The sequence below is a fragment of the Anguilla rostrata genome, chromosome 9 (assembly GCF_018555375.3).
Source record: "Anguilla rostrata isolate EN2019 chromosome 9, ASM1855537v3, whole genome shotgun sequence".
NCBI classification, from domain to species: Eukaryota; Metazoa; Chordata; class Actinopteri; order Anguilliformes; family Anguillidae; genus Anguilla; species Anguilla rostrata.
In genome coordinates, this window is record NC_057941.1 from 24,271,020 (window position 1) to 24,296,251 (window position 25,232).

The 25,232-nt window shown below is 51.1% G+C and overlaps 1 protein-coding gene across 3 annotated transcripts in view; it reads right to left on the reverse strand.

Annotated features, from left to right (window-relative positions):
• The window catches only part of cblb (Cbl proto-oncogene B, E3 ubiquitin protein ligase), a 73,333-nt gene extending 48,749 nt beyond the window's left edge, over window positions 1–24,584 (reverse strand). For all 3 annotated transcript variants that reach the window (XM_064351190.1, XM_064351189.1, XM_064351188.1), the window contains exons 1-3: window positions 24,240–24,584; window positions 23,428–23,605; window positions 21,012–21,262 (exon numbers count right to left, since the gene is read on the reverse strand). In XM_064351190.1, the coding sequence (XP_064207260.1) occupies window positions 21,012–21,262; window positions 23,428–23,595 (419 nt within the window). In that variant the 5' untranslated portion in view covers window positions 23,596–23,605; window positions 24,240–24,584. The remainder of the gene's footprint in view (window positions 1–21,011; window positions 21,263–23,427; window positions 23,606–24,239) is intronic.
• Window positions 24,585–25,232: the final 648 nt, after the last annotated feature.

A 25,232-nucleotide genomic window follows, 5' to 3' on the forward strand; every position in this document is an offset into this window, starting at 1 on the left:
TGCTTCACCTTCAAATCAGAGGCCAGCTGAGACCAATTAACAAACCAGGTGAGCGGGTTAATTATGTAATCAGCCGCCTTCAATTGACCAATTGGGAGTGAGGAGGGTAATGAGCAGCCCCTGTGGCTCCCCGGGTTTAGGGGAACGCCTGAATGGGAGCAATAAAGAGCCCTGAAAGCAGCTGGCTTCTGAGGCCTTCATTACGGCTCCATTACAGGCGATTTACACACACGCACACACACACACACTCACTCACACTCACACACTTACACACTTACACACACACACACTCACGCTTACACACTCACACACACACACACACAGGCATTCGCCTGGCGGACACAGCGCTCCATGTCCGTTCAACATTCTCAGGGAAGGGGAACCCCCCAGCCCCCGACCGCAGGAAACGGGCCGGCCGGGGGGGGGGGGGGGGTGAAAGGTCAAGCGGGCGTTGCCCCGGGAGACGTGTGGTGCCGGCGGACGTCCCCCACCCCGTGCCGGCTCCCATCCATCACCACGCCACGCCGTCCAATAGGCACAGCCCACAGAGCCCAGGCTCCCACTCACTCACCGAGCAGCACAGCCACAAGAAGCCGGCTCAACTCACTCACCAGCAGCACAGCCACAGAGCCGCTTCCACTCACTCACCAGCAGCACAGCCACAGAGACCGGCTCCACTCACTCACCAGCAGCACAGCCACAGAGCCCGGCTCCACTCACTCACCAGCAGCACAGCCACAGAGCCCGGCTCCACTCACTCACCAGCAGCACAGCCACAGAGACCGGCTCCACTCACTCACCAGCAGCACAGCCACAGAGCCCGGCTCCACTCACTCACCAGCAGCACAGCCACAGAGCCCGGCTCCACTCACTCACCAGCAGCACAGCCACAGAGCCCGGCTCCACTCACTCACCAGCAGCACAGCCACAGAGACCGGCTCCACTCACTCACCAGCAGCACAGCCACAGAGACCGGCTCCACTCACTCACCAGCAGCACAGCCAGAGAGACCGGCTCCACTCACTCACCAGCAGCACAGCCACAGAGCCCGGCTCCACTCACTCACCAGCAGCACAGCCACAGAGCCCGGCTCCACTCACTCACCAGCAGCACAGCCAGAGACCGGCTCCACTCACTCACCAGCAGCACAGCCACAGAGACCGGCTCCACTCACTCACCAGCAGCACAGCCACAGAGCCCGGCTCCACAGCCAGAGCAGCGGAACTGCTGGCGCCCCACTCTGAGCCCTTTCTCCCCCCTTTATGAATGATCAGAGAGAGGCTGACACTGGGGAGGCCACGCATTAGCCCAACACGGCTACCAGCGAGCGGCTGAACGCGTCTGCAGGACCCCGCGGAGACGTCACCTGACAAAGCGTGCGCAGCGAAACCCCGTCACCCGCTTCACACCCAACAAGGAAACCAACCTGCCGCTGAACTTCCTGAAAAAAAATATAAATACATTTTTAAAAATCTCCCTATTAGGAGATTTTCCTTACATAACTGCAAAGAGCCGAGTGGACTCTGCGCTGTTAGTGCAGGATGGCTTTCAGGTTCCTCTCTGAGCTCACAGACTGTGACAGAAGGCCCTGTGGTGCAGCACACGCCCCTGAAACAAGCAGATTCAAAACCTAAAGCCCAGCATTGACAGAGTTCATCGACTCAGATAGGTTTTATGAGTTCAGCTTCTCTCCGTTACGGTGTCACACAAGGCGAAACCACGTGGGCTACGTTAGCGCCCAAAGGGGAATCGCTGAGCAACTTCTCGGCAAATTCGCGCAGCGCGTGATAGTCATCGCGCGGGAAGTCACACTCAAAAGCGCACGCACAGCACAACCAAAACGCTCAACAAGCTGCAGATTACAGACGATGTCGAGGCGGCTAGCACTGTTCCCACGAAACAGAGTGGCGCTGAACGCGCTGAACAAGAGGACTCTACTGCTCTACTATAACGCCACCTTTCCCGGTACAAAGACATACGCGAGCAAATGAGATACGATACAAAACAATCCACGAAAATGCGTCAAAGGTGTCACTAAGGAAAGACCTTGGCCAGTGCAGTCGGGTAGGCAGAGTAGTCTTAGATGTTGTGAGTAAAAACAAATATCCAAAACATTAAGGACTTTTCCGTTTGTTTGGACTTCCTGTCACTCTTCTCTCCACCATTCCTGCCCCTCCAGTAAGCCCATCTCCATCAAGACAACGCCGATGCAAACTGCATTTGAACCCGCTCTGGAGCGACTCGTGCACGCTCCCGTGTGTCACAATGACATTTTAATCAGGTCTGAAATACACGCAAACACACCGAACGAATGAATAATGCATGAGAATGAAGGGCGTCCTTCGGTAGCATCCCAAAGGTAGTACACACCCCTCCCCCACGTCCACACGGCGAGGGGCTGCTGATGGGAATCCCGTGTGGACGGGCAGCGGGTTCATGAGCTTCTCAGAATCGCCGTGTGCGCAGCGTTGGTTCAGTGAACGAGGGGCCGTTTTACCTACTTCATTATGCGCCAGACAGCGCAGCTACCAGGCGCCGTGCTGTGTGTTGCTGTGACAGCACACACACAACCATACAATATACGCGCACACACAACACTATGCACCATACACGCACACACACACAATCGCACAAAATCGCAACATACACCGCACCACATGCACGCACACACCCACACAAATAGACTGAAAGGCGTGTAGACTGACAAAGACACAGACAGACTGAAGAATGTAAAGGCAAAGCAAGAAAGAGCAGAAAGGCTTGGTCAGGAGCTGCATGCAGAAACAGACACAGAATCATGGATCGGTGTTCTCTGAGAAAGGCCTGGCGGCACTGGGAGAAGCTGTACTGCGCGATTCAAACTGACACTCCAACAGGCATACATGCTCACATCAAGAAGGGTGCTTTCCAAACTGTGCTGAGGATCTGTGGTTTGCTTGTTAGTGTTTGTGGATATGCTAGTGCACACGTGCGTGCGCACACACACACACACACACACAGCTGAGAGATATCTTGTTAGCAGGGTAGACTGTGTGAGTGTGCACATCAAGGCTCTCTGAATGCTGGTTATCTGAGAGACAGGCCTGGGAGAGCAGAGAGAGAGAGAGGAGGCCCAGCTCTGGAAATATGGCGGGTCTATACTGTTAGTATATTCAATCCTTCTGTGTGTGTGGGAGTGTATGTGTGTGTGCATGTGTGCGTGTGTGTGCACACAGGCGAACATGTGCGTGTGCGCATGCATCCATGTCCACAGAGCGTGTGTGTGGGTTCCTGTGTGAGTGCGGGCATGTGGAGTTCTTTTCTCCTTCACCCCAGAAGCCAGTCAGGCCAGGCGAAGGAGCAGTGCAGTAGCTGTCAGGCAGACGAGGAGGGTATCACACTGCACTGACTCTCATTTCCATGCCCAGCGGGGACAGGGTGGTCCACACACAGCACACCACGTCAGAGCCGCACAACTCCGCTTATTCCAAACACCAGCCTTCATTAGCACTCCTCTCTGAGAAGGCTGTAATAATCCTGTCAGGCAAAGCGGGGACATCCACACCACGTGCCTGAGTAAAAACCCCCGAAAGGCGTTTCCTCAGTCCCTCACAACGTCTGCCCTTCGACGCCTGTGATCTTTTATCTATCAATCTGCATAATTTTATTAATATAATCGCTTAGCTGGCGCAGACGTTCAGAACATTAGCATTTATCAGCGTGAATCGGCTCTGACTGAAGACAGAGGTTTTCAGAGCGCTCGTTTCTGAGCGAGCGTCCCACCGGCCCAGAGACGCTCTGCAGCGCTTCCGGAGGGGGGCCCAAAACCCCCCCCCTCACAGACGGGACGCCCTCATCTCTCCACATCCTGGGCTCACAGACGGGAGGCCTTCATCTCTCCACATCCTGGGCTCACAGACAGGAGGCCTTCATCTCTCCACACCCTGGGCTCACAGACAGGAGGCCTTCACCTCTCCACACCCTGGGCTCACAGACGGGAGGCCTTCATCTCTCCACATCCTGGGCTCACAGACGGGAGGCCTTCATCTCTCCACATCCTGGGCTCACAGACGGGAGGCCTTCATCTCTCCACATCCTGGGCTCACAGACGGGAGGCCTTCATCTCTCCACATCCTGGGCTCACAGACGGGAGGCCTTCATCTCTCCACATCCTGGGCTCACAGACGGGAGGCCTTCATCTCTCCACACCCTGGGCTCACAGACAGGAGGCCTTCATCTCTCCACACCCTGGGCTCACAGACGGGAGGCCTTCATCTCTCCACATCCTGGGCTCACAGACAGGAGGCCTTCATCTCTCCACATCCTGGGCTCACAGACGGGAGGCCTTCATCTCTCCACATCCTGGGCTCACAGACAGGAGGCCTTCATCTCTCCACACCCTGGGCTCACAGACAGGAGGCCTTCATCTCTCCACACCCTGGGCTCACAGACGGGAGGCCTTCATCTCTCCACACCCTGGGCTCACAGACAGGAGGCCTTCATCTCTCCACACCCTGGGCTCACAGACGGGAGGCCTTCATCTCTCCACATCCTGGGCTCACAGACAGGAGGCCTTCATCTCTCCACACCCTGGGCTCACAGACGGGAGGCCTTCATCTCTCCACACCCTGGGCTCACAGACAGGAGGCCTTCATCTCTCCACACCCTGGGCTCACAGACAGGAGGCCTTCATCTCTCCACACCCTGGGCTCACAGACAGGAGGCCTTCATCTCTCCACACCCTGGGCTCACAGACAGCGCGGGGAGACCGTGGCGCTCTCTGGCTCCGCCGGTCACGCGGGCCGAGTTTTCGGAACGCTGCGCCACGGGCCGCCCCGCCAGGAAGCCACGACGCGCTGCAGAGGCGTGTCTGTGACTGCACAACAGGCTAGGGGGGGTTAGAGACACCCGTCACTGCTGTCTGCATTACCCGTTTAATATAACATCTCCACGTTATATCTCCTGTATATCTCCTGTTTAATATCGTATCTAAAATCTTACGCATCATAGCCCAATAGAGCAAGAGCTCATGCTTTCACACGAGCTCTCTGCTACATCCGGCAAGACGAGCCGAACTCTGTGAACCCGCGGCGGAACGCGTTCTGGGACGCTCACACATTACATTACATTAGAGGCATTTAGCAGACGCTCTTATCCAGAGCGACTTACACAACTTTTTACATAGCATTTTACATTGTATCCATTTATACAGCTGGATATATACTGAAGCAATGCAGGTTAAGTACCTTGCTCAAGGGTACAACGGCAGTGTCCTTACCCGGGAATCGAACCTGCAACCTTTTGGTTACAAGCCCAGTTCCTTACCCACTGTGCTACACTCCGTCCTCTCACACGAGCACAAACACACAGCGCTGATCCAGGGGGCGCTAGCGGAGCCTCCGGTTTGGCTTGGCAGGCAGCGCGGCGAAGAATAACAAACACGGGAGGAACGTCATTTCCTCAGTCAGAGCCCATTACAGCAGAGAGGACGCTAATGGAACCCAGCGTACAAACAAGGCCTCTGTGGCCCCCGTCGGCTGAAACGCAGAGAGACCTTTCCATCGCTCTCTCTCTCCGTTCCTGCATCCCTCGCTTTATTTTTCTTCCCGTTTCTTCGTGTCTGTCTGCCTCGCCCTCCTACACTGCTATTCCTGTCCATTTTGTCAGGGCAGAATTCCTGGAGTTAAATCAACTCTTACTGTAAATCGGCGGTGTTCAGTGTTTATGTAGTACATACTGTCCCCAGTAGAGACAACACGCTCGAATAGAAGTGCTCTGTCATTTTTACGTCTCCCTCTCTCTCCCTCTCTCTCTCTCTCTCTCTCTCTCTCTCTCCTTCCCTCTCTCTCAGTCTCTCTCTCCCTCTCTCTCCCCATTTGTCTTGCACTCTCTGCCTCTGAAAGACTGGATGGGGAGAGCTGGCTGTGATGTAATGCCTTAAAGGAGCACTTTGTGATAAAAGCTGGCAGAGGCTCCAGCTTGGTGAGGAACACTGGCTCCTACACTAAATCACTCCTCGACCAAGTTCCGCAGGAAATGGGCACTGTGACTGCAGCCCCTGTCTAATGCTTACCTCCAGGCCCCAACATCTTCTCACATGTTCTCATTTGAAACTGAGAGCAGAGAGTGCTTCCTTCACACCCCGATCCAGAAGAGGAGCAGAAACCATTTTCATAGTCTGTAGGAGTGAGAGAGAAACTGAAGTCGCCGGGTTTGTGGGGGAAGCCAAACGCATTTCGTCTGGGTGGCACAGCTGTGGCGGCAGGAGCTCGTAGAACGGTTGAAGGGACCTCGGACCCGAGTGCCTCCATATCGCCAGGGCAAGGCCCCGGCAGGCCTGTCGATCAGACTGATCTCGCTCGCAGTACGTGACTTACGTGCCGCCCTCTCGCCAAACACTCAGCTTCAGGCGCTTCTGAAAACCTTACTTCCTGTCTGAAGCCTCGCGCGGGGAGCGCGTCCTGTCGAGAACAGGCCCCGAGCGCGGCCCTCGCAGCGAGCCGTCCGCTCACGGCCTGCAGACGCTGGAGCGCGGCCAGGCCATACGCTTTTTCTTTTTTCTTTCTTCAGTCGTAAATGCGGACACAGGGCCAGCAGACAGGCTCCCATCCCCAGAAGGCACGGGACGGCACGCAGGGTAACGAGCAGTCCCCTTCCCCCCCGCAGACCACAGCTCAGCCCCCGAGAGAGATGGGAAACGGTCCAGGAAATTAACTGGAAAGCATTATCAGGGCCCTCTGCTCCACACGCCGCTCTCGCCCAGCTGCCAGCGGCAGGAAGAGCAGCCCTTTGTCTGCCGACGCCACGGAGGCCTTTGTCTCTCAAACGAGCGGCAGAAACGCTGCGTACGCGCCATACATGAGCGCCAGTAAAAGGAAACCCGCGTGTGGGCATCAGGGGAGCGCGCCGTCCCGTTTCATCTGATAAAAGCACAGGCATAAGCGGCAGATGGGACAGGAGAACAGCCTCTGAAAAGGCTCCATTCATATGGAAAATGGCCTGCATGGGCCAGTACGTATAGGCCACTTGGCCATATATGCACATGCACACATTACACAGACGCCCACACAAGCATGCACCCATATGCACAACGCCTTCGTAAAAAGGCAATAAAGATTCTCAATGTGATTCAACGCAAACACACACTCACAAACCCGGTCTCTCACACATGAACATGCAAAAGCACACAAGCACAAACCCTGGCATGAGCGTGCACACTCGCACGCACGGACAAACGCACACACATGCGCACGGTCACATAAACATGTGCACACTTCTACGAGTGTGCGCATAAACACACGTGTGCATAATTACACACATATACACGCATTAAACACACACGCACGCAAGCACCTGCGTAAACACTCAGGCATAAACAAGCAGGCACACGCATAAACGCACACGCACAAACGCACGCGCACGCCCACGTCCGTGGAGCAACGCAGCGCCAGTCTGGTTCTCATTTTCACAACTGTGCTTTCGTCCTTCTGCTTTACATTACTGCCAAGCTAAATGTCAGAACATGTGACCTCCTCAACGGTAACTAGTGTCCGTTTCCACGTGTCCAGCAGGTCAAAACATCACTTTAGCCTCCATCAAACTTAGCCAAGACCTCTGGAAGAACGAACGATTACTTTCACCTGCAGTAGTGCTGTGACTCCAAACAATTTTAATATTTAATTCAGGCATAAATACGTTTTAAGCCAGCATCGTGGAGAGCAGGCTTTCCATTATAAGAGCTGGTAAGAGGTCCTGAGAGCTGTGGCGTTGGCCTTGCGCGGAGCGTGCTGAAGTGCCTGCTCTGCCACAGCTCACTCAGCGAAGCGTACGGACGCGCCTGTTACTGACAGAGCAGCCCCAGTCTGGCGCGGAGCCCGAGAGAGGGGAAACAACTTCTCACTCGCTCCCCACGTTTCCAACGTACCCGGAAAAAAAAAAAAGAAACAGAGCGAAAAAAAGAACCCAGCGTGCTCGCAAAACAGAAAACAGGCCGCGGTTTGTCAGCGCGAGGACGGGAGGAGGAGGAGGATGAGGAGGAGGAGGCGGGGCCCTGACGTAGCGCGGACGGGGGCGTCGGGGGTGATCCCCGGGTTCGTCAGAGTGGAACGCGGCTCTGTTCTGGGGTGAGCTGGCGCGGTTCGCCCTCGTGCCGAGAGGGACACCCCTCCATTCCGGGCAAGTGTGTCATTCCTCCCCGAAAGTGAGACTTACTCAGACAGGATGAGTAAGAGATCCCCCCCCACCCCCCGCCCATCACCTCTGCCGCTCCCTTTGAACACGCCCCCGCGCTGGTTCCTCAGGGGAGTGCCTGCTTTCCCACAGTGCACCAGTAGCATCACAGCTAGCGCCCCTCCCTGTACTGGAAATGCACTATACCAAAATTACACAGAAACTAAACATTTCAGAGATACTACACTCCACAATTACACTGAAAATACACTGCAGTAAAATATACTGCAATGCTTCACAATAAATGGAAAAATATAGAAATTATTGCTACTTTCATATATCGCAGTACATGTTTAAATATGATGCTGTCATTAAAATATGCCCTGAATAGGCTATTACTGAAATTTTTAATGAAGGTTCATATTTCGTTCCAAAATTGCAGTGTGAGCTACCAGAAAGAGATCAGTTTAATATGGGCTATGTGCAGTGGCACTGAGGGGATGAGTCATATTCATGAATACAGTGCATGGTGTCTTTTCTCTTTGTCTCGGATGTCAGAGTTAAAAAATGCACAGGGGTCCCAGCTGGACTGCCTGGGGGAGTGCGCTGAGCCCCGAAACGCCGCTCTCTCCCATGTTAAGGGACGCCGACGCCGCCAGACCCGCGCTTTCTTCAGCGCCTGCGCGCAGTCAACGTCACCTCCGCAGCGAAAAAACAAAACAGAGCCCGTCAGGCAAACGGGTCAGACAGGAATGAATGTCCAGGCTAAGTCCGATACGACATCCCAGAAATTCCAGGGATTTCGTTTGGGACTTTGGCCTGGAACGCATTTTGAGCAAATCCTGAAAACCGCAGCGAAACCTGCGCACGAGGCCCAGGAGAGCCGGAAGGCTTTCTGACACACAGCTCAGAGGAAATTAGTCATCAGAGAATTCGATGCGAAGGCTTGAGGGCTGGGGGCCACACACAGGAAGTGGAGACGCTCTTCATGTGATCCGCAGCAGTCAAAAGGTTTGCCTGAACCATTACCTACATAAGCACAAGGAAAGCCACCCTTAGTAAAAGCCACTATGACCTTTACTTAATCCACAAACTATCACGAGGACCTCCTGACACAGGGGCTGTCCTGTAAGGTCCTGCTTTCTGTCTCCTTCCCTCTGTGCTGCAGAGCCCCCCTCCCCCCATAAACACATCTGTGGCAAAGTCATGGTGAAAAGGGGGCAGGATGCGAGCCTCTCTGGTGGGACCGGATGACGTTTGGGGCAAAGCAGGACAGAGGTAGGCCTGTCCCAGTCGAGGACACCCCCTTGAACTCCTCCACAGTACTGAATTGAGCATCTGAAAAAGGTGATACTGAATACACATACCTGTACTGTGTTACTGAATAACAGCAGTCACATAAATACAATAACACAGTACAGTGGTGTGAGCATTATGTTTTTATCGCTTTTTTCAGCTACTCAATTCAGTACTCGATTCCACCACAGTACTGAGGCAGATATGATTAAAATGTCCTTCAAATCAAAATCTGAAAATGCTCACATCCCCTGTGTAACTGAATAACAGTCCATCAAATGTAGGCTACATCACCACTCAGTTTCACTGACTTTATTTTTATTATTTTTAATTTTATCGGTTTACTTTAACTAAAAACAGGCTCTCTTTACTGAAAGTGCTTATTAGTAGGCCGTCCTCAGATCCTTGGGATTTGATGAGGTAGTAAAATTATTTGAAATTAATTACTGATAAAAAATGTACAAATTGAGTGCACAGTCACCTAACTTCACAAAGGCTACACGTATCCCTGTATCCTTGCAATTTCTCCACTATTTTTCATAAGAAAAAATTTCAAAAGCACCATATTGCAGAAAGTGAGAAGTTTGCTCCACACATCCGATAAAGCTGATGCTAAGTAGACCGACTGAACAGGAAGAGTATAGTCTGCAGCTTCAGCAGTACTGCACGCTATGAAGAAACTGCAGGCTAAAAAAAACTCCGCTCCGTGATCACTCGCGTGGATGAATCATGTCGAGCAGACGCACGCTTCGCTCAGGAAATGTGACAGACCCCAGCAGCGCTTCGGCCGCAGGCACACCAGAGGCCATCCTGACGTCCGAGCGCTCGCCGCGCTTACAGAGCCTTCCACGCGCTTACAGAGCGCCTCGCTCGCCCGCCACGCCACTGTTACAGCCGCCGAGCGGCTAAAGGCCGGCGGCTAGCCACGGCTTCCTGCTCGCCGGGGCTCGGCGCTCAGCTGCGCTCCGGCCGCCTCGCCTTCCCAACGCGGGAAAGGCGTCAGGAAGTGTCACAATCGCCGTATCGACAGAGGCCTGTATGGCAGGAAGGCACGAGGTGCCCAGGAGGGAACTCGCTCCACAGTTACCTCGTTAACCCTGTGAAGAGCAGAGCTTTTCGGAATGTTCTATCGTTCTAAGTCAGTGTTCTACAACTCCACTGCTTTCAACAGCCAGCAGTGGTTAGAATGTTCAGTTAAGAACATTCTAATCGCGTGTTTGTGATCTTACACTGGAGAGGGTTAACAGTCTCAACTCCCCCTAAGTCCAAACAACAGAGGACACATGGAACAGATAAGTGTATTTCCAAAAAATAAATCAAACAAAATGCACAAAAGGCAATATTTAAGAGATTTCTCTTATTTTTTTCTGCTCAATGACTGTCTCAAAGTTTTAGAATATATTAATGTGATACGTTTATACTTTGGAATGTAAAATACACCTATATATAATTCAGTAGTATATACATGCGTGCATCACGCAGGCATGCATGCAGTTTTGATCTTAGAAAGTGCAGCAGTCACTCAGGGCACCGCTGTTACTCAGGCAGCTGCAGTGGAACAGAAATGCTCTCAAGGGCTCTCAGACCTGAAATAAGCACAGATCACAGCGGCCCCCACACAGAGAGGACAGAGGGACAGAGGGACAGGCCACGGTAGAACATCAGAAATGACTCCTGCTGTTTGGGTGATTGCAGCATTTAGTTGACCAGAGAGAAAGAGAGAGAGAGAGAAATGGGGAAGAAAGTACGAAAGATATGTAAAGTTCAAGATGTTCCAACGGTGTCAGCAAAACAAGATGCAGTTTTCACAGCTCTCAGAAACAGAAGCGCTCCTGACCCGACCTGAGGACGAGATTGAGAGAGAGAGAGAGAGAGAGAGAGAGCGAGGGAGAGAGAGAGAGAGAGAGAGAGAGAGAGAGAGAGAGAGAGAGAGAGGAGAGAGAGAGAGAGAGAGAGAGAGAGCGAGAGAGAGAGAGGGAGAGAGAGAGAGAGAGAGAGAGAGAGAGAGAGAGAGAGAGAGAGCGAGAGAGAGAGAGAGAGAGAGAGAGAGAGAGAGACAGAGAGAGAGGGAGAGCGAGAGACACTGTCACGTCACTTATGAGTATATATGTGTATATATATATGTATGCGTGTGTATGTGTGCATGTATATAATATAATTAATTTAATTCAGTTAACTTAATAGATAATAAGTATTATGTTCCTATCATTTGTGCTGTTATTGTTGTTGCTGCTTGTCTTCTTTTTTCTTTTTGATTATATATTCTTACTGTAGTTGATTGCTGTTGTCACTGCGCTTTGGCAATATGTATTTTTAAATATGTCATGCCAATAAAGCATTTGAATTTGAATTTGAGAGAGAGAGAGAGAGAGAGAGAGAGAGAGAGAGAGAGAGAGAGAGAGAGAGAGAGAGAGAGAGAGACGCTATGTCACGTCACTTATGAGACATACGCATGAGAGGGAAAAAAATTCTGCGCTCTCTCCACCGCGTCAGCAAAAACAGAGGCTCAGCTGGAGCGGCCCGTCTGCCTGGCAGCGGCACAGCCGGCGCGCTGGCGGCCCGGGGCGGCGGCGGGCGAGGTTCCTCTGCGGGGTCGGGGCACCGCTCGCCCCTCTCGGCTCTAAACGCCGTTTCCCAGCAGCCCCGCGGAATCGACCGCCCCGCCCGGAGAGGCCGGGCCCTGGAAGATCTACGCTCGGCCGCTCGTCAAAGTGACTGACAGGCGGACGCCCCGCGTTCCCGTGCCAACGGCGGGCCGAGCCAGGATCAGAAGCTCCGGGAGACGCTTCCGCGGCCCGCGCCGGCTTTTAATTAAAAAAGCTCGCCGGAAAGTTCAGCAGATTAATTACCCTAATTAAAGGCAAACTTATTACAGGGAGAATTACAGGAAGTGCACCCCCCCCACACACACACCCACCACCACCAAGCAGCCCACTCCCCCCAACCCCCACCTCCCACAAACCTTAGAAGAACAGCTTTTAATGAGCGAGAGAAGTAAGCAGGCTCCTGTCTCCAGCGCGTGTTGTCTGCTACGACAGCCCCCAGCCTGTGAGTGGGGAAGCTGAACTCGGGGTCGCTACGCAATTAAGCCAGACGCGCCGCACACCAGACGCGCCGCACACCAGACGCGCCGCACACCAGACGCGCCCGCCACAGCAGGCCGCCACGCGCCGCACAGGCACGGACAGCGCACACCGGCGCGCGGACCAGCGGAAGAGGCGAGCTGCAGGAAGCGCAGGCAGGCGAGGACCAGCCAGAAGAGGCGAGCTCAAAATGGCTCAGAAACACTGAGTCATGAGGCAGAGATCAGAGCGCAAGGGCGGCTGAACTCAGCGCTCATGATCTTTCTTTCCGGGCGCAGGAGGAAGCGCTGCTTTTTTCTGCTTGATAAAAAAGAAAAAAAAAACAGCACATCACATGAAGCAGATTCAGCGTTAAAAAACATGATTATGCATCAGCCCTGAGCTATTTGTTCACAGTTCCCCTCTGTTTTCCAAAGACAGTGGAAGAGGGCCAGGCTCAGATGGCCGCACCAGCGGGGGATGTTGAGGGGGTGTGGGGGGGGGGGGGATTGACGGAAGGAGGTGAGCTTCACGATTAATCAAGCGGATCTCCCAGACTCCCAGCGGACCCCGCGTTCGCTGGAAGGCCCCGCAGAACCTGGCACGGACCCCGCCGCCGCCGCCGCTAACACTCAGGGGAGTCCACACAGAAAAAAAAACCCTGTGTCTTAATGCACATCTGTCACTGCGCATTACGCAGGCACAACAGGCACGCCATCGGCCCTGACACCCCGCGCTGCTAGTGTAAAATCGCTGGGGGGGGGGTAAAACAAAGGGGCCCTCTCTGGGCTGAAGGGCCCCAGCCGCAGAGTTTTGTGTGGTTTGGGGAGGGGGGGGGGGGGTGTGTGCGTCGATCCGGCGATGCGTATCCGGATTCCCGGCACACGCGCCCGCGCTGCCGCCGCAGGACGCGGGCGAGCGAGCGAGCGAGCGGGGGCCTTCGCCGCGCTGCGCCCGGCTCTCAGGCTGCACACACACAACGTCTGGAAGCCGGCTGGAGCCGGGGCTGCCCACGCAAGGCCTGACCAAAACACACACACACACACACACACACACACACACAAAAACAACCCGTGCTCTCCCAGCAGCCCCGGATGAAAGAGAGAAAGGAAAGAGGGGGATGAGGCAGAACAGAGAAAAAGAGAGAGATGAGAGAGACAGCCGGGCAGGAGGAGGAGGAGGAGGCCAGACCAGATGTTACCGACATTCAAGACTTCCAGAAGAGAAATAAATAAATAAATAAAAACCTTCACCATGGAAGCGTTCATTAAAGAGTATGAGGGCCTATTGTGTGCAGGGAGGGCGTGTCTGCAGGGGCAGGGAGGGCGTGTCTGCAGGGGCAGGGAGGGCGTGTCTGCAGGGCCAGGGAGGGCGTGTCTGCAGGGGCAGGGAGGGCTCCAGGTGCCGCATGGCTGCGCTTGTTTAGTCTCTGTGCGTGACATCAGCGCAGACGGGCGCTCTTCGGGGACTGGGCGAGGGGAGAGGGGAGAGGGCGGGGGTCAGTGGGAGCGGCGCTGGGACGGTCCGGCCCCCCCCAGCTGGGGCACAGGGAGTGGCGGTCCCCGGGGAGGACGGCGGTGCCTTCTGAGCCCTAATCAAAGAGCATGAGCGCAGAAAGGAAACACATGAACAGGACGTCGGCCTCCTGCCTCTTTTTTTTTGTCTTTTCTTCACACTTCCCTCTCTCTCCCTCACTCTCTGCCTCCCTCTCCCTTTCCCTCTCTCTCTCTCTCTCTCTTCCCCCCTTCCCCCCCTCCCCCCCCGAGGCGATAAATGGCGGCTGGTTAGGCTTCCCCCGGCCCGCTGGCCGTCCCCATTAAGGCTGAAGCGGCGGAGCGAAAGAGCGCAGGCTGTGCAGCGGCTCCGGGACACGCTTCCGCCGGCCGATTACGGGGTTTCCTCACGAGCGGCGCTCCGGCCGGCGCGCAGGTGCGGCGGCCATTTGAACGCGCCCTCGACGGGTCACCGAACGCAGGCCGCGCCGCGCTAACCGCGCCGCTCTGTCCCGTCCCGACACCAGAACCGGACCTCGTTAAGCAGAGCGTCGCGGTACGGGTACGGGTACGGGTACGGGTACGGGTTAGGGTTAGGCGGTACGGGTTAGGCGGTACGGGTCAGGCGGTACGGGTCAGGTGGTACGGGTCAGGCGGTACGGGTCAGGCGGTACGGGTCAGGCGGTACGGGTTAGGTGGTACGGGTTCGGCGGGAGGCGTTTGGCTGGGATGCGTGAAGAACAGCCAGCCGGGGAACTCATGACTGACGACGGCGCGAACAGGAAATCAAAGCTCGCGACACGTCTGCCCGAGGCGTCTCGAACTCGACAAGCACAACCGCGAGGAACAGAAAACAATAACGCTATCGTAAACATGCAGTGGTCCTTCAAATACAAAGTCTAGATTAGACAGATTAGATAGTTAGATAGATAGATAATCTAGTTAGATTATGGAGACTGGAAAATACAGCACACAGCACTGAGTGTCACGAGAGTTACTAGACCATATAGTTTATTACAACCAGAGTGTATGGTATATATTTCACACAGAGTGTATGGTACATTGCATACAGAGTGAATAGAACAGCTAGAGTGCAGTATAGTACATACAGAATGTGTACCATACAGCACCAGTGTAGCCCACAGTATAGTACATACAGAATGTGTACCATACAGCACCAGTGTAGCCCACAGTATAGTACATACAGAATGTGTACCATACAGCACCAGTGTAGCCCAGTATAGTCTCAGAATGTGCCATACAGCACAGTGTAGCCAGTATAGTACATACAGAATGTGTACCATACAGCACCAGTGTAGCCCACAGTATAGTACATACAGAATGTGTACCATACAGCACCAGTGTAGCCCACAGTATAGTACAAAAGCTTTATTTTCCACTTCAGACAGCCTGTTAGTTCCGCAGAAGTGGCTTCTCTCCTGGCGTGTGGCAGCTGCCGTGGGAGTAGAGGAGGAGGGAGAGGGAGCCCTGTGGTACTGCCACAGGATCCCATTTGGCAAACAGGCCATCGGGGGGCGGGACGCGACCCCCCTCCAGCACACACAAAGCCCTTTCCCCCAGAGAAAGGGTCTAATTACGCCGACGGATTTGGTCGGCAAATAACCGAAATGAGGGCCAGCGGCCGGGGAGCGCGAGGCGGAGAGGCACGACCACGCCCCCCTGGAAAGAGAAGAGCAGGGGCGGTCTAGCTGCTGCACTTCATCCCAAACTCAAACGAGCTCTCCTCTCTCCCGTCCTTCAGAGCCAGCGGGGCGCAGCAGGCCCAGATCACGCCCTCTGCGTTCTCGCTGCGCTATCTCCATCGCCACGGCCCCCACAGACGCCAAACACGGCCCGCACAACGCGCCTGTTCAGCCCTGAGCTGCACAGACCTCTCTGAAACCGCACAAAAAGCTCCTCAGAAAAGGCTGCGTTCAGCAAGCGAGATGCTCGCACAGCGCTGCCGCTCGGACGGTTCTGAAACGCGGGCACTTGCGCCTCTCGCTGCGATGTCATGTAAACCACTGACACGGAGCCATTTTGTGTGGCGGAAGCGGTCCCATATGAGAGTCAAGGTACACAAATGAATTGCATGAGCCGTAAGCATGGCTGTTTACACAGAACAGATGGCAGTGTGCTGAAGACTAAGATGCGGCAGATCTGCAAGGGAACGTTGCTCTTGTTTGAGAGCCAGAAATATCCCCGCTGAAAAAGCTCGCAAAGCCATTCGGTGCGCAACGCGCTGAGCGCAGCTTCGCCGTTTCAGGACGACCGTGGCCGCAGTCCACACGCTAAGGCCCTGCTGACGTCCTCCAGGGCGGGGCACACTCAAATCCACAGGCACGGCGTGTGGCCGGCCCATCAAACCACATTCAGTTTCACATCCCCATTCGAAAGGGCAACAACAAAAAAAAAAACAACTGTTGTCATCACGCACATAAACACGAATGGTAAATGGTAAAAGGACTGCATTTATACAGCGCTTTTATCCAAAGCGCTTTAGAAGTGATACCTCTCAATTACAATTGATACCACCTGCGTTTCCGTAAACAGCGATTCTACCGCAGCTCTCCGAATTTGCTCAGGCGAACCTCGAGATACGGCAGAGGGGCAGACGGCCCGCCCGGTCCGATGTGACAGCAGGCTGCCGGCGTGCGGCAGGGATGCAAGACAAAGCGGGCGAGGCCGCTGTGTGGCACAGCCCAACCGATAAGGGCTTTCTGAGACTTTACCCTATTGGTAACATGTGGGTTTTAGAGTGTAAAATTTCACCCATTACCAATATGGCGGCCGGTCCAGTGAACTGTTGAGCTGGAATAAAAAGAGACTGTTTTCTGTGTGGATTGTGCACTGATTTTGCACCAACATGACTACGCAAAGCTACCCAAGAAGATTTTCTTCAATAACTCTTATTGAAGAATATTTTGTTATTAATGTCATTGATATTAATGTCAACTAATTTTACATTGAACATTGGCCATCAATACTGACAGTGAATAAGTGACACATTATAAAACAAGAAGCATATTTGAATCTCAAGGGAGCTCCGCTGGTTCTCAGGGCCAGGCAGAGGGAATGCCGAAATTAACTGTCATGGATATTTCTTCTTTTTTTTGTTTTTTGCTTCACTTCATTATTTTGGTTATATGTGTGCGTGTGTGTGAGTCACTCAATAGGGGAAAAATAAAGACAGGAGGAGAAACACTTTAAAAGGCTTAAAAGATGGCAGGAAACTCATTAATTCCAGTGTCTTCACTCAGCATGTAATAATTCAATCAATCGCACGGTGCACAGAAGGAGGTGGAGGAATCTAACGAGAGCGACCGATTCATTTCTCCATCGCCGCCTCCCTCAGAATTTTAAAGGCACTTCATAAAAACTCTCACGAGTGTGAGCTGATGTACGTGTTCATGTACGTAATATAACGGCTGTCTGCAAAGCGCCGCAAAGCGTGTGCACCTGTGCGACGCTCCCAGCTCTCTCGGGCGTGTGCCATCTGCACGGCCCAAACCAGAGGAAGACCTGCCAGAGCAGCTGCGCCTGCCATCGCCTCTCATCAGAAAGAGGGGGAGAGACCCTCCCCCCCCCCCCCGCCAGCCAACCGCCCCCCTCCCTCGGCATTCAGCGAGCCCCTCCTCCCCTGTCGGAGCCTCCCTTTTACGCACCCTGTTAATGTCGATGCTAACTGACGGCGATGCATTTGCAGGGTTGAGCTTCAAAGAAACGCAGAGCCTCTTCGAGCTTTCAAACGTTCGTATGAGGTGAAGGGGTTGACACCGCTGGCTCAGCCACAGCTGTGATGCTTTTTAACGGTTCAACGAAATCACATCTTTCACACCCCGTTCTTTCTATGTCGCGAGTATGTTTAGAAAACAAATGTGTTAGTTCGACATTTAGACACCTTCTCATCTGTCAGACAAAGTGACAAACCCGCCAAAAAGCTGACTTTGGCACCAGCCCTGACTTTGGAGAGCCATTAACTTTGCAAATATGTTATCCTATGGCAAAGTTCAGATAAAAAGCGCTTAGCTTTTAAATAAGGGTGAAACAAAGACACAGTGGACATTTTTTTTCAGCCTCACTCTTTTTAATCCAATCCTGGTTTTAGAGTGAGAGTAATTACATAAATCTGGCCCCAAGACCCGTACTCTTTGCTTAATTAGCCTTAGTTATGATTAATTAAGATCACAGCCAGCTCTGGCAGTGTTCCAGGACATACGCACGGAAGGACTCCATCCGCCCAGCTTACAGGCAGCCCAAAGGCCACTCTCAAACTCCCCCTGTGGAACTTAAAGAGCTCCCCGTCAACCTGACGCAAATGCATAAAAGAGAGAACATCAAATTCAATGAAGCTATCTACTGCAAAACTAGTAAAAAACCTGATCGAAGTCACCTGATCTACACCCTCTCAAAATGCGAGCTGCCACTCAAAGTACACCCCTAGGAGAATAATATACAGAATATAGGCCTAACGCCAGGCCAACATAAAGCGATGGCATTACAGTCCTCCCATGCGGTAGCTATAGCATCAGCAGTTATGAGGCTATGAATGTTTGATGTCTCTGCGCAGAAATACACAGTCATTTATTACAAACCAGGCAACCAATTTGTGCTAACATCTGGAAGCGGTGAGACATGCAACACGTGTTCTACTAAAAAAAGCTCTTGCTGATCCCTTTATTTCCAAAAACCAAATGCGTGTATTAAATATGTCTTTCATAGCCCAAGACATCTGAGGAGTAACCAAATGAATGCTATTAATGGAATAAAATAAGGGAGAACTTGACTATACCATTAAGATGTCATTACACCAAACTCGGGTCCAAATGTGGTTTCAGGGTTAAAGACAGTGTGGAGTTGAGGTTTTCCTCACCCTGGAAAGGGGAAGGCAAAGCCACTCAACACTTCGCAACTCCACATTTACAGACCAAACATCCTCACAGATATGACATGTCCTCAGGAACCAGAAATGTATCAGCGCAAGAGAGGGCAGAATGGCCCGGCCAAGTGTTATTTCTAACATTTTAGTGCACTCCTAACACCATAATGAAACAAAACTAACGCGCTTTGAAATTTCTTTCATAGTTAATATCTGCTAAAAAATGGTTTCCAACCACAAATGTGGTCACAATTTTCACCCTCCCCGCCCCAAATTCAGGCAAAGACAGTTCAACTTTAACCTACAGACAACATGTTTACAGCACACTAAGCTAAAGGGGCTTGTGTACTCTCACGTGAAGTATAATTGGAAACACACATGTGGGGACTGTTTCAATCATCTTCCAGTAGTTCAGCTGGGGGGGGGGGGGAGATGGGGTAAATTTTACGGGGTGTCTCACGAGCTGAAAGCCAGCTGAGCACAGAGGCCCCGGGGGCGGGGGGGGTGAGGCCCGCAGACCTAGCGCTCAACCGTGCGCCTCACGCTTCGCTTTGTTCCCAAGTCAGCCTCATCTGCCCTTGAGGCTAAAGAAGCGGATCAATCCGGCTGATTTAAGGCGGGGTGACAAGCCGGACGTCGCTGACTGACAGCTGATACCTCCGACCGCAATGTCGCGCCTCACGGACGTGACAGAGCGCCAAGGCAAGCTGTCGCCAAGCGTCATCTGGAGGCGAACGAGCGCAGTTACCTCCACTTCACCCCGGCTCACTGGAGCGCCCCCCTCACCCAGCGCTCGCACATCAGACTCAAGGAGGAACTGTTTTTTCTACCCCACAGCAGACAGCTATGGCATTAAACTAATGAGCCATCCATGTCCTCAGACTAGGGATATATGGCTTTGTAGAAGCCTCTCTTCTAATAGGCCCTGTAAAGAAATCCTGGAACCAGATGCTGACAACGGGACATACGGATGAGAAACGCACACTCCCACAAAAGAAAATCAAAATGGTTTGAACCCCCTTTCACTGCTTCCTTTTTTTAATTCCGGCAAAATACATTCAAATTTGGCCAAGAAAAACAAAAGATCTACATCTGGATTCAATTAAAGCTTATTAGAGTCAATCTCCAACAGAGACACCACACTTTTAATCAGGGCCATATACTGTATTCCTGGTCTCGGATTTCCAAAAGGTCATGACCGCCACACTGAACCAGGAAGAAAGTCTAAGGGTGCTTCCTCTCCTGAGGCTACAAGACTCAAAGCCCCTTCTCAGGCCCACTCCAGCTTACTTAAAAGTGATGGAGAAGAGAGAATGAGCTCATCTCCTGATTGGTCCTGGACTCCAGATCGCGGAACCAGGAAGGAGACCATCTGCAGTGGAGGCCACCTCCACGAAAGGCCGAGCCAGGTCATGGAAATGAGGAGGGCTGGTCTCAAGGTCAAACTCAAGCTTCAGAAATGATCAGCGGAACCCCCGAGAAGACGCCATGGCACTGCTGCTAACTCTATTCCCCAGTATGCTACAAGACCAGAACATAAATGGCACGACTGTGCTGGGATTGAAACAACATTCTTGCTCATGTGTGAGAATCAGCTTAAAAGACATGAACAAAAGACATGTGCTGACAGGCACTCTTTGGAAACCCACCCCCGCACCCCCGCACCCCCGACCCTGTAATCCGAAAGCCAATCCTGAGCTCACTACAGAGTAGAAGGATCCATGCTCTGATATAATAAACAGCCTTTATGACCTTAAACAAATACTATGCTTCGTCAGCACTGGACACAGCACCGGACACAGAATACAGCTTCCAGGGAACAACAACAGAATGCAAGAGAATCATTTTGAAAAACCACAATTACAGAAAGACACAGGTTCTCCAAGGTTCTTAGTGGCTGCAAAATGATTACCAGTGACTGCGGTTTCTCCACGAGTGAGTTCACAGTGAAGTCCCGAGCTCTATGAAGGGGGGTGTGGAATGCGGTTGATGTTTACCCACGTATATGGACTGAAAGGCGTGACACTCGCTCATAGGAAATGATTATCGAGAAAATGCAGATAAAGGTCAGGAGGTACGTGAACCGGTGCACACTGGGAAAGGCACGCCAGCCCGGGGGAGTTAGCATCCTACCTGTCTTGCGACTGCTCCTCGTACATCCTTTCCTTGCCCTCCTTAAAGAGGCGAATCGCCCTTTTCGATTTTTTCATCAGGCTGTCAATGTAGATCTTAAAGTACTCGTTCTCGCTCAGCTGGGTCAGTCTCTGGTTCTCCTCGTATTTACAGAGTATTACCCGCAGGTGCTGATAGGTGTCCGGCAGGATATCCAGTATGTACGGCGGGCTGTTCTTTAACTGCAGTCGTGGGTTCTGGCATAGCCGCACCTATAAGGAGAACAAACTGTGAATGGACATGCAGTCATTCAGCAAAGAATGAGCTCTACCTCTGTGCCCATACCTTGTTCAGGACTTTGCAGGTAGCACACCGGGTATTTTGAATACAATTCCTTTTCACACAGTAACTGGCAGCTCTGACACTCTGGGCAGTGCCAGGGTGTGAAGATCACGTTGGAAGTTGTCACTTAAGCCGCGTTTCCACCAAAATTACCCGGAACTTTCAGTCCCAGGAACTTCTTTACCAGGAACTAAAAGGTTCCTTCAGCCAATGGTTGTCTGCGTTTCCACCGGGGTCTAAAGTACCGCGAAGATTAGGCAAATTAGCCCACTGACGTTGTCGTCGGTCCATCTGTCATATGATTTCTTCTGTAACCCCATACTACCACCGAAGTAGCCTACATTATTTTCTAATAACCGGGACAGCCCGGAGGGGTTTATTCCACTTATATACAACGGGTTACCAACAATGACTATATATGGTTACTTTTGTATTTATTGATTTTCATATATCCTCTCAAACACATTCATTAACAGCAGAAAACATGCACACGTTGTAAACAATTTGCTGTTTTATTACTTTCTCGTCGTCAATTCCATATAGGCTAATCGCAAAATGACAAGAATAGAACGAAAACTCGGACTTGCGTGAAAATGTAAATTAGTAGTGGTACAGCCACCGTTTGCTTTCCTTCGAAGTTACTGCTAGCCGAGCAGCGAAGTGTGCCCTCCAGAAGCGAACCATGCACCATAAATGAGTCCATAGTCTTCCTGGTCTTTTCGTGGAATTGAAAAATGGCAGTAAAATTGAGTTAAATTACGGCAGTCTGAAAAAGCTAAAGCGAAGATTACTAGAATGAACCTGTTATTTTACCCGGATAAAAAGTGCGGAAGGTGATTTCCAGTTTGCTTGTACTGTATCACCAATGTTAATTATGCAGAACTACCGCATACCTCACATAACTGTATCAAACGTTTTGAGTCAATTACAACGGGCTAACAAAGAAAATCCGGAAGAAAATATTCAGCAACCGAATTAATCCGTTTGAATGTTTTGGTAGCCTACGTAATATGCTGTCCCAGCACGAATGCTTAGCATTTTATAAAACGAATACTAAAGCAAGAAAAGAACAGAAGAGCACACGTTATAATTCCAAGACGTCGACAGGTTATAACCAAAAGTAGGCTACTGCGCCGCATAACATACAAGTTTGATTTGAAGTTATTATGAAAATAAATTGGTTTGCCGCTGCATATTTTCAAACATGGCGGGTAATGGCGGAAAATAAATACAACACAAATGCTACGAGTACTCGACCAATCAGAAATGTTCAGCGCTGCAAGCTCCACCCAAAAGGTTCCTGTACTTTCGGAAAGTACTACCCCCCGAGCAGGAACGTTTTGGGGGGTAAAACAAAGCCCCCAGAACTAAATTTAGACCCTAGTTCCTGCGGTGGAAACGCACTGAGTTCCTCAAAAGGTTCCTAGTTCCGGGGTATAGTTCCTGCGGTGGAAACGCGGCTTAAGTCACACTGCGCAGAGGCCGTGGTCATTATTGTCACTGGTGCTCCTGCTCTATTCTTACATAGTGCCGGGTACAAGGACAATTGTGAGAGGCTGTTCTTAGATGACGACCTTTTAGCGGCATTTGATGTTAAAACCCCTCAGAGCATGTTCCATAAAAACCCGCATGTCTTTACACCTAACCCCGCTCTAACTCTGCAGTTGTCACATTAGCATCTAATTACAGCCGTCCTCAGGATTACAAACAGGCTGAGACTGCCTCTTCTACATATAGGAAGAGACGTGCAGCTATTAACACCGAAATCACTATCCCCTTTTTTGCCATGTCAAAGGTACTTTTCAGACCACAAATCTACAGTCACGAAATTACGCAGTTTTTCTTGGAAATGAAAACAACATCTCCTCCCTCTAAAAATCACAGCAAGGAAATCTGATGCTATAATTTTCTGGAGTAATGGAAAGCTGGTTGCGTCATGATTTGAGGAAAAGTACGCCTGAACTTAGGTAGCCTACACGCTTGTCATGCATTTATGACAGCTAATTTACAACTTGTTTTGCGCTACTTAACAGTTCACTACAATGTTAGAGTGGTACGCCCAACACAAGGCGCAAATCTTCAGCACATAGCCTACCACTTTGTCCATGTGTTTCCATGTCTTCTCCACCGTTCGGCGGTCGGCGGCAGCTTGTTTCGGTCGACCAACAACATCCTGGATGCCATCAAAGATGCCTAAAATCCGGCCTTTTCGTGGGTTCGGTCCGCGACCGCCAGGGTTTCGTCCGCTAAGTGCAGTTGCCATTTCCTATACACTTAAAAGAATACAAACATCTTTCTTAAATTATTGTTAACAAGGTAGGCTATGTATATGTCACTGTTAAAGTCGTTATTTGGCTACCAGAAGCGGCTAGTTTGCTACATAATAATAACAGCATCCACATTACACAACTTTGACGTGCGACACCGACTACAGTTCACGCAATATTAACTGTTCAAAGAAAGTTTAAACCAGAATCAAGTAACACTTTAGAAAAAACTAGACTAAAGTTCCTCCTACAATATTTGAGCTGTCAAGTCGGCATCCAGTGTTAATCACATACACTACAGCCCAGTAGTCTACCGCATGTCATTCAAAACAACTGAAACGAAGTTATTTGCATCCGTAGGCTACACGACGATATCTGAAATTTAACTTACGGATAGAAGACACACGTTGTTAACAAGAACTGCTCAGACTAAATCTCCTGTATAGGGTAAAGGTACATAGCTAGCCAGCCACATCCATACAGTAGATGCGTGAGTAACTGATTATCAATAGCTAGCGAACAGACATGGTAGCTACATATCGGGCAATCGCTTAATTGTAGGCTAGCTGCTTTCCGAAGTTACTTGGTTAAGACTACAATGAACCATTTCCTTGAACATCTTTTGACAATCCCGACTTACTGCGGCAAAACACCCGGTAGCCAGCGAAGCGGGAAATGGCAATGGAGTATCCTTTAGTTCGAGCTTCCTCTAACAAAATAAAAAGGGAAAAAAGCTTGAAAACAATATTATCCTATAGAAACTGTTATAGCTTCACTTTGTCGGTCAGTCGCTACCAAACATTATTCCGTGGTTGACCCGAAATCAAACAGTATTCTACGTCTACCAAGTATTAAATTCTCCCCTACGCTCAAGTCAATGTTGACACTACACCGTTTAAAATCAGAAAGCTTTAAAAGCCTTGCTTTAGCAACCGAAGCAAAATAAGCGTCTCACTCACTCCCTACCCCGCCAGTATCGAAAATGGGAGGAGGAGCACAGCGGGCGGACAGGGCGGATCGAGCGCATCAAGTAACCAATCAAAAACCAGACTAGCATGGGGGGCTGGGTAAGCAACGTGACAGAACCCGTTTATCGCCAATTAAAATCAAGAATGAGTTGTTGTCGACGGTCTGTTGGCAATTTTTGGTGGCCAATAATGTGCCAATTACTTGTCCAGTAGGTTGTTCTTTCAAAAATATGCAAATATACGATTTCCTACCAACTTCTCTGGTGGAAACGGATGAGTTGTTTACTTCTACTTACACCACGTGGAAATAGACTACCGCAGCAATAGCTGACAAAATGAGTATGAAATGTAACCATCTAGTATGACCGGCATATGTGTTAATAACTGTTTCCATAATATAATTCAGTAGCTTAGTATTATTTTTAAACCATTATAGGTAAAAAAAAAACTAAAAAAAAAACATGCGCATCTCCATGTCCAGCAGCTCCAACTGCACTTGTTATACTGAGATTAGTTAGTAAAAACAGTTTTTACGTGGGTTCTACAGGCAGAAGAGATTACTTTTAGTTGTGAGACCTACACACAGCTTGAATTGGATCTTATCACTCAGATTAATTCCTTGGAGATGGAAATCAGCGGTGGCGCTCCTTAAATCGTGAATACAA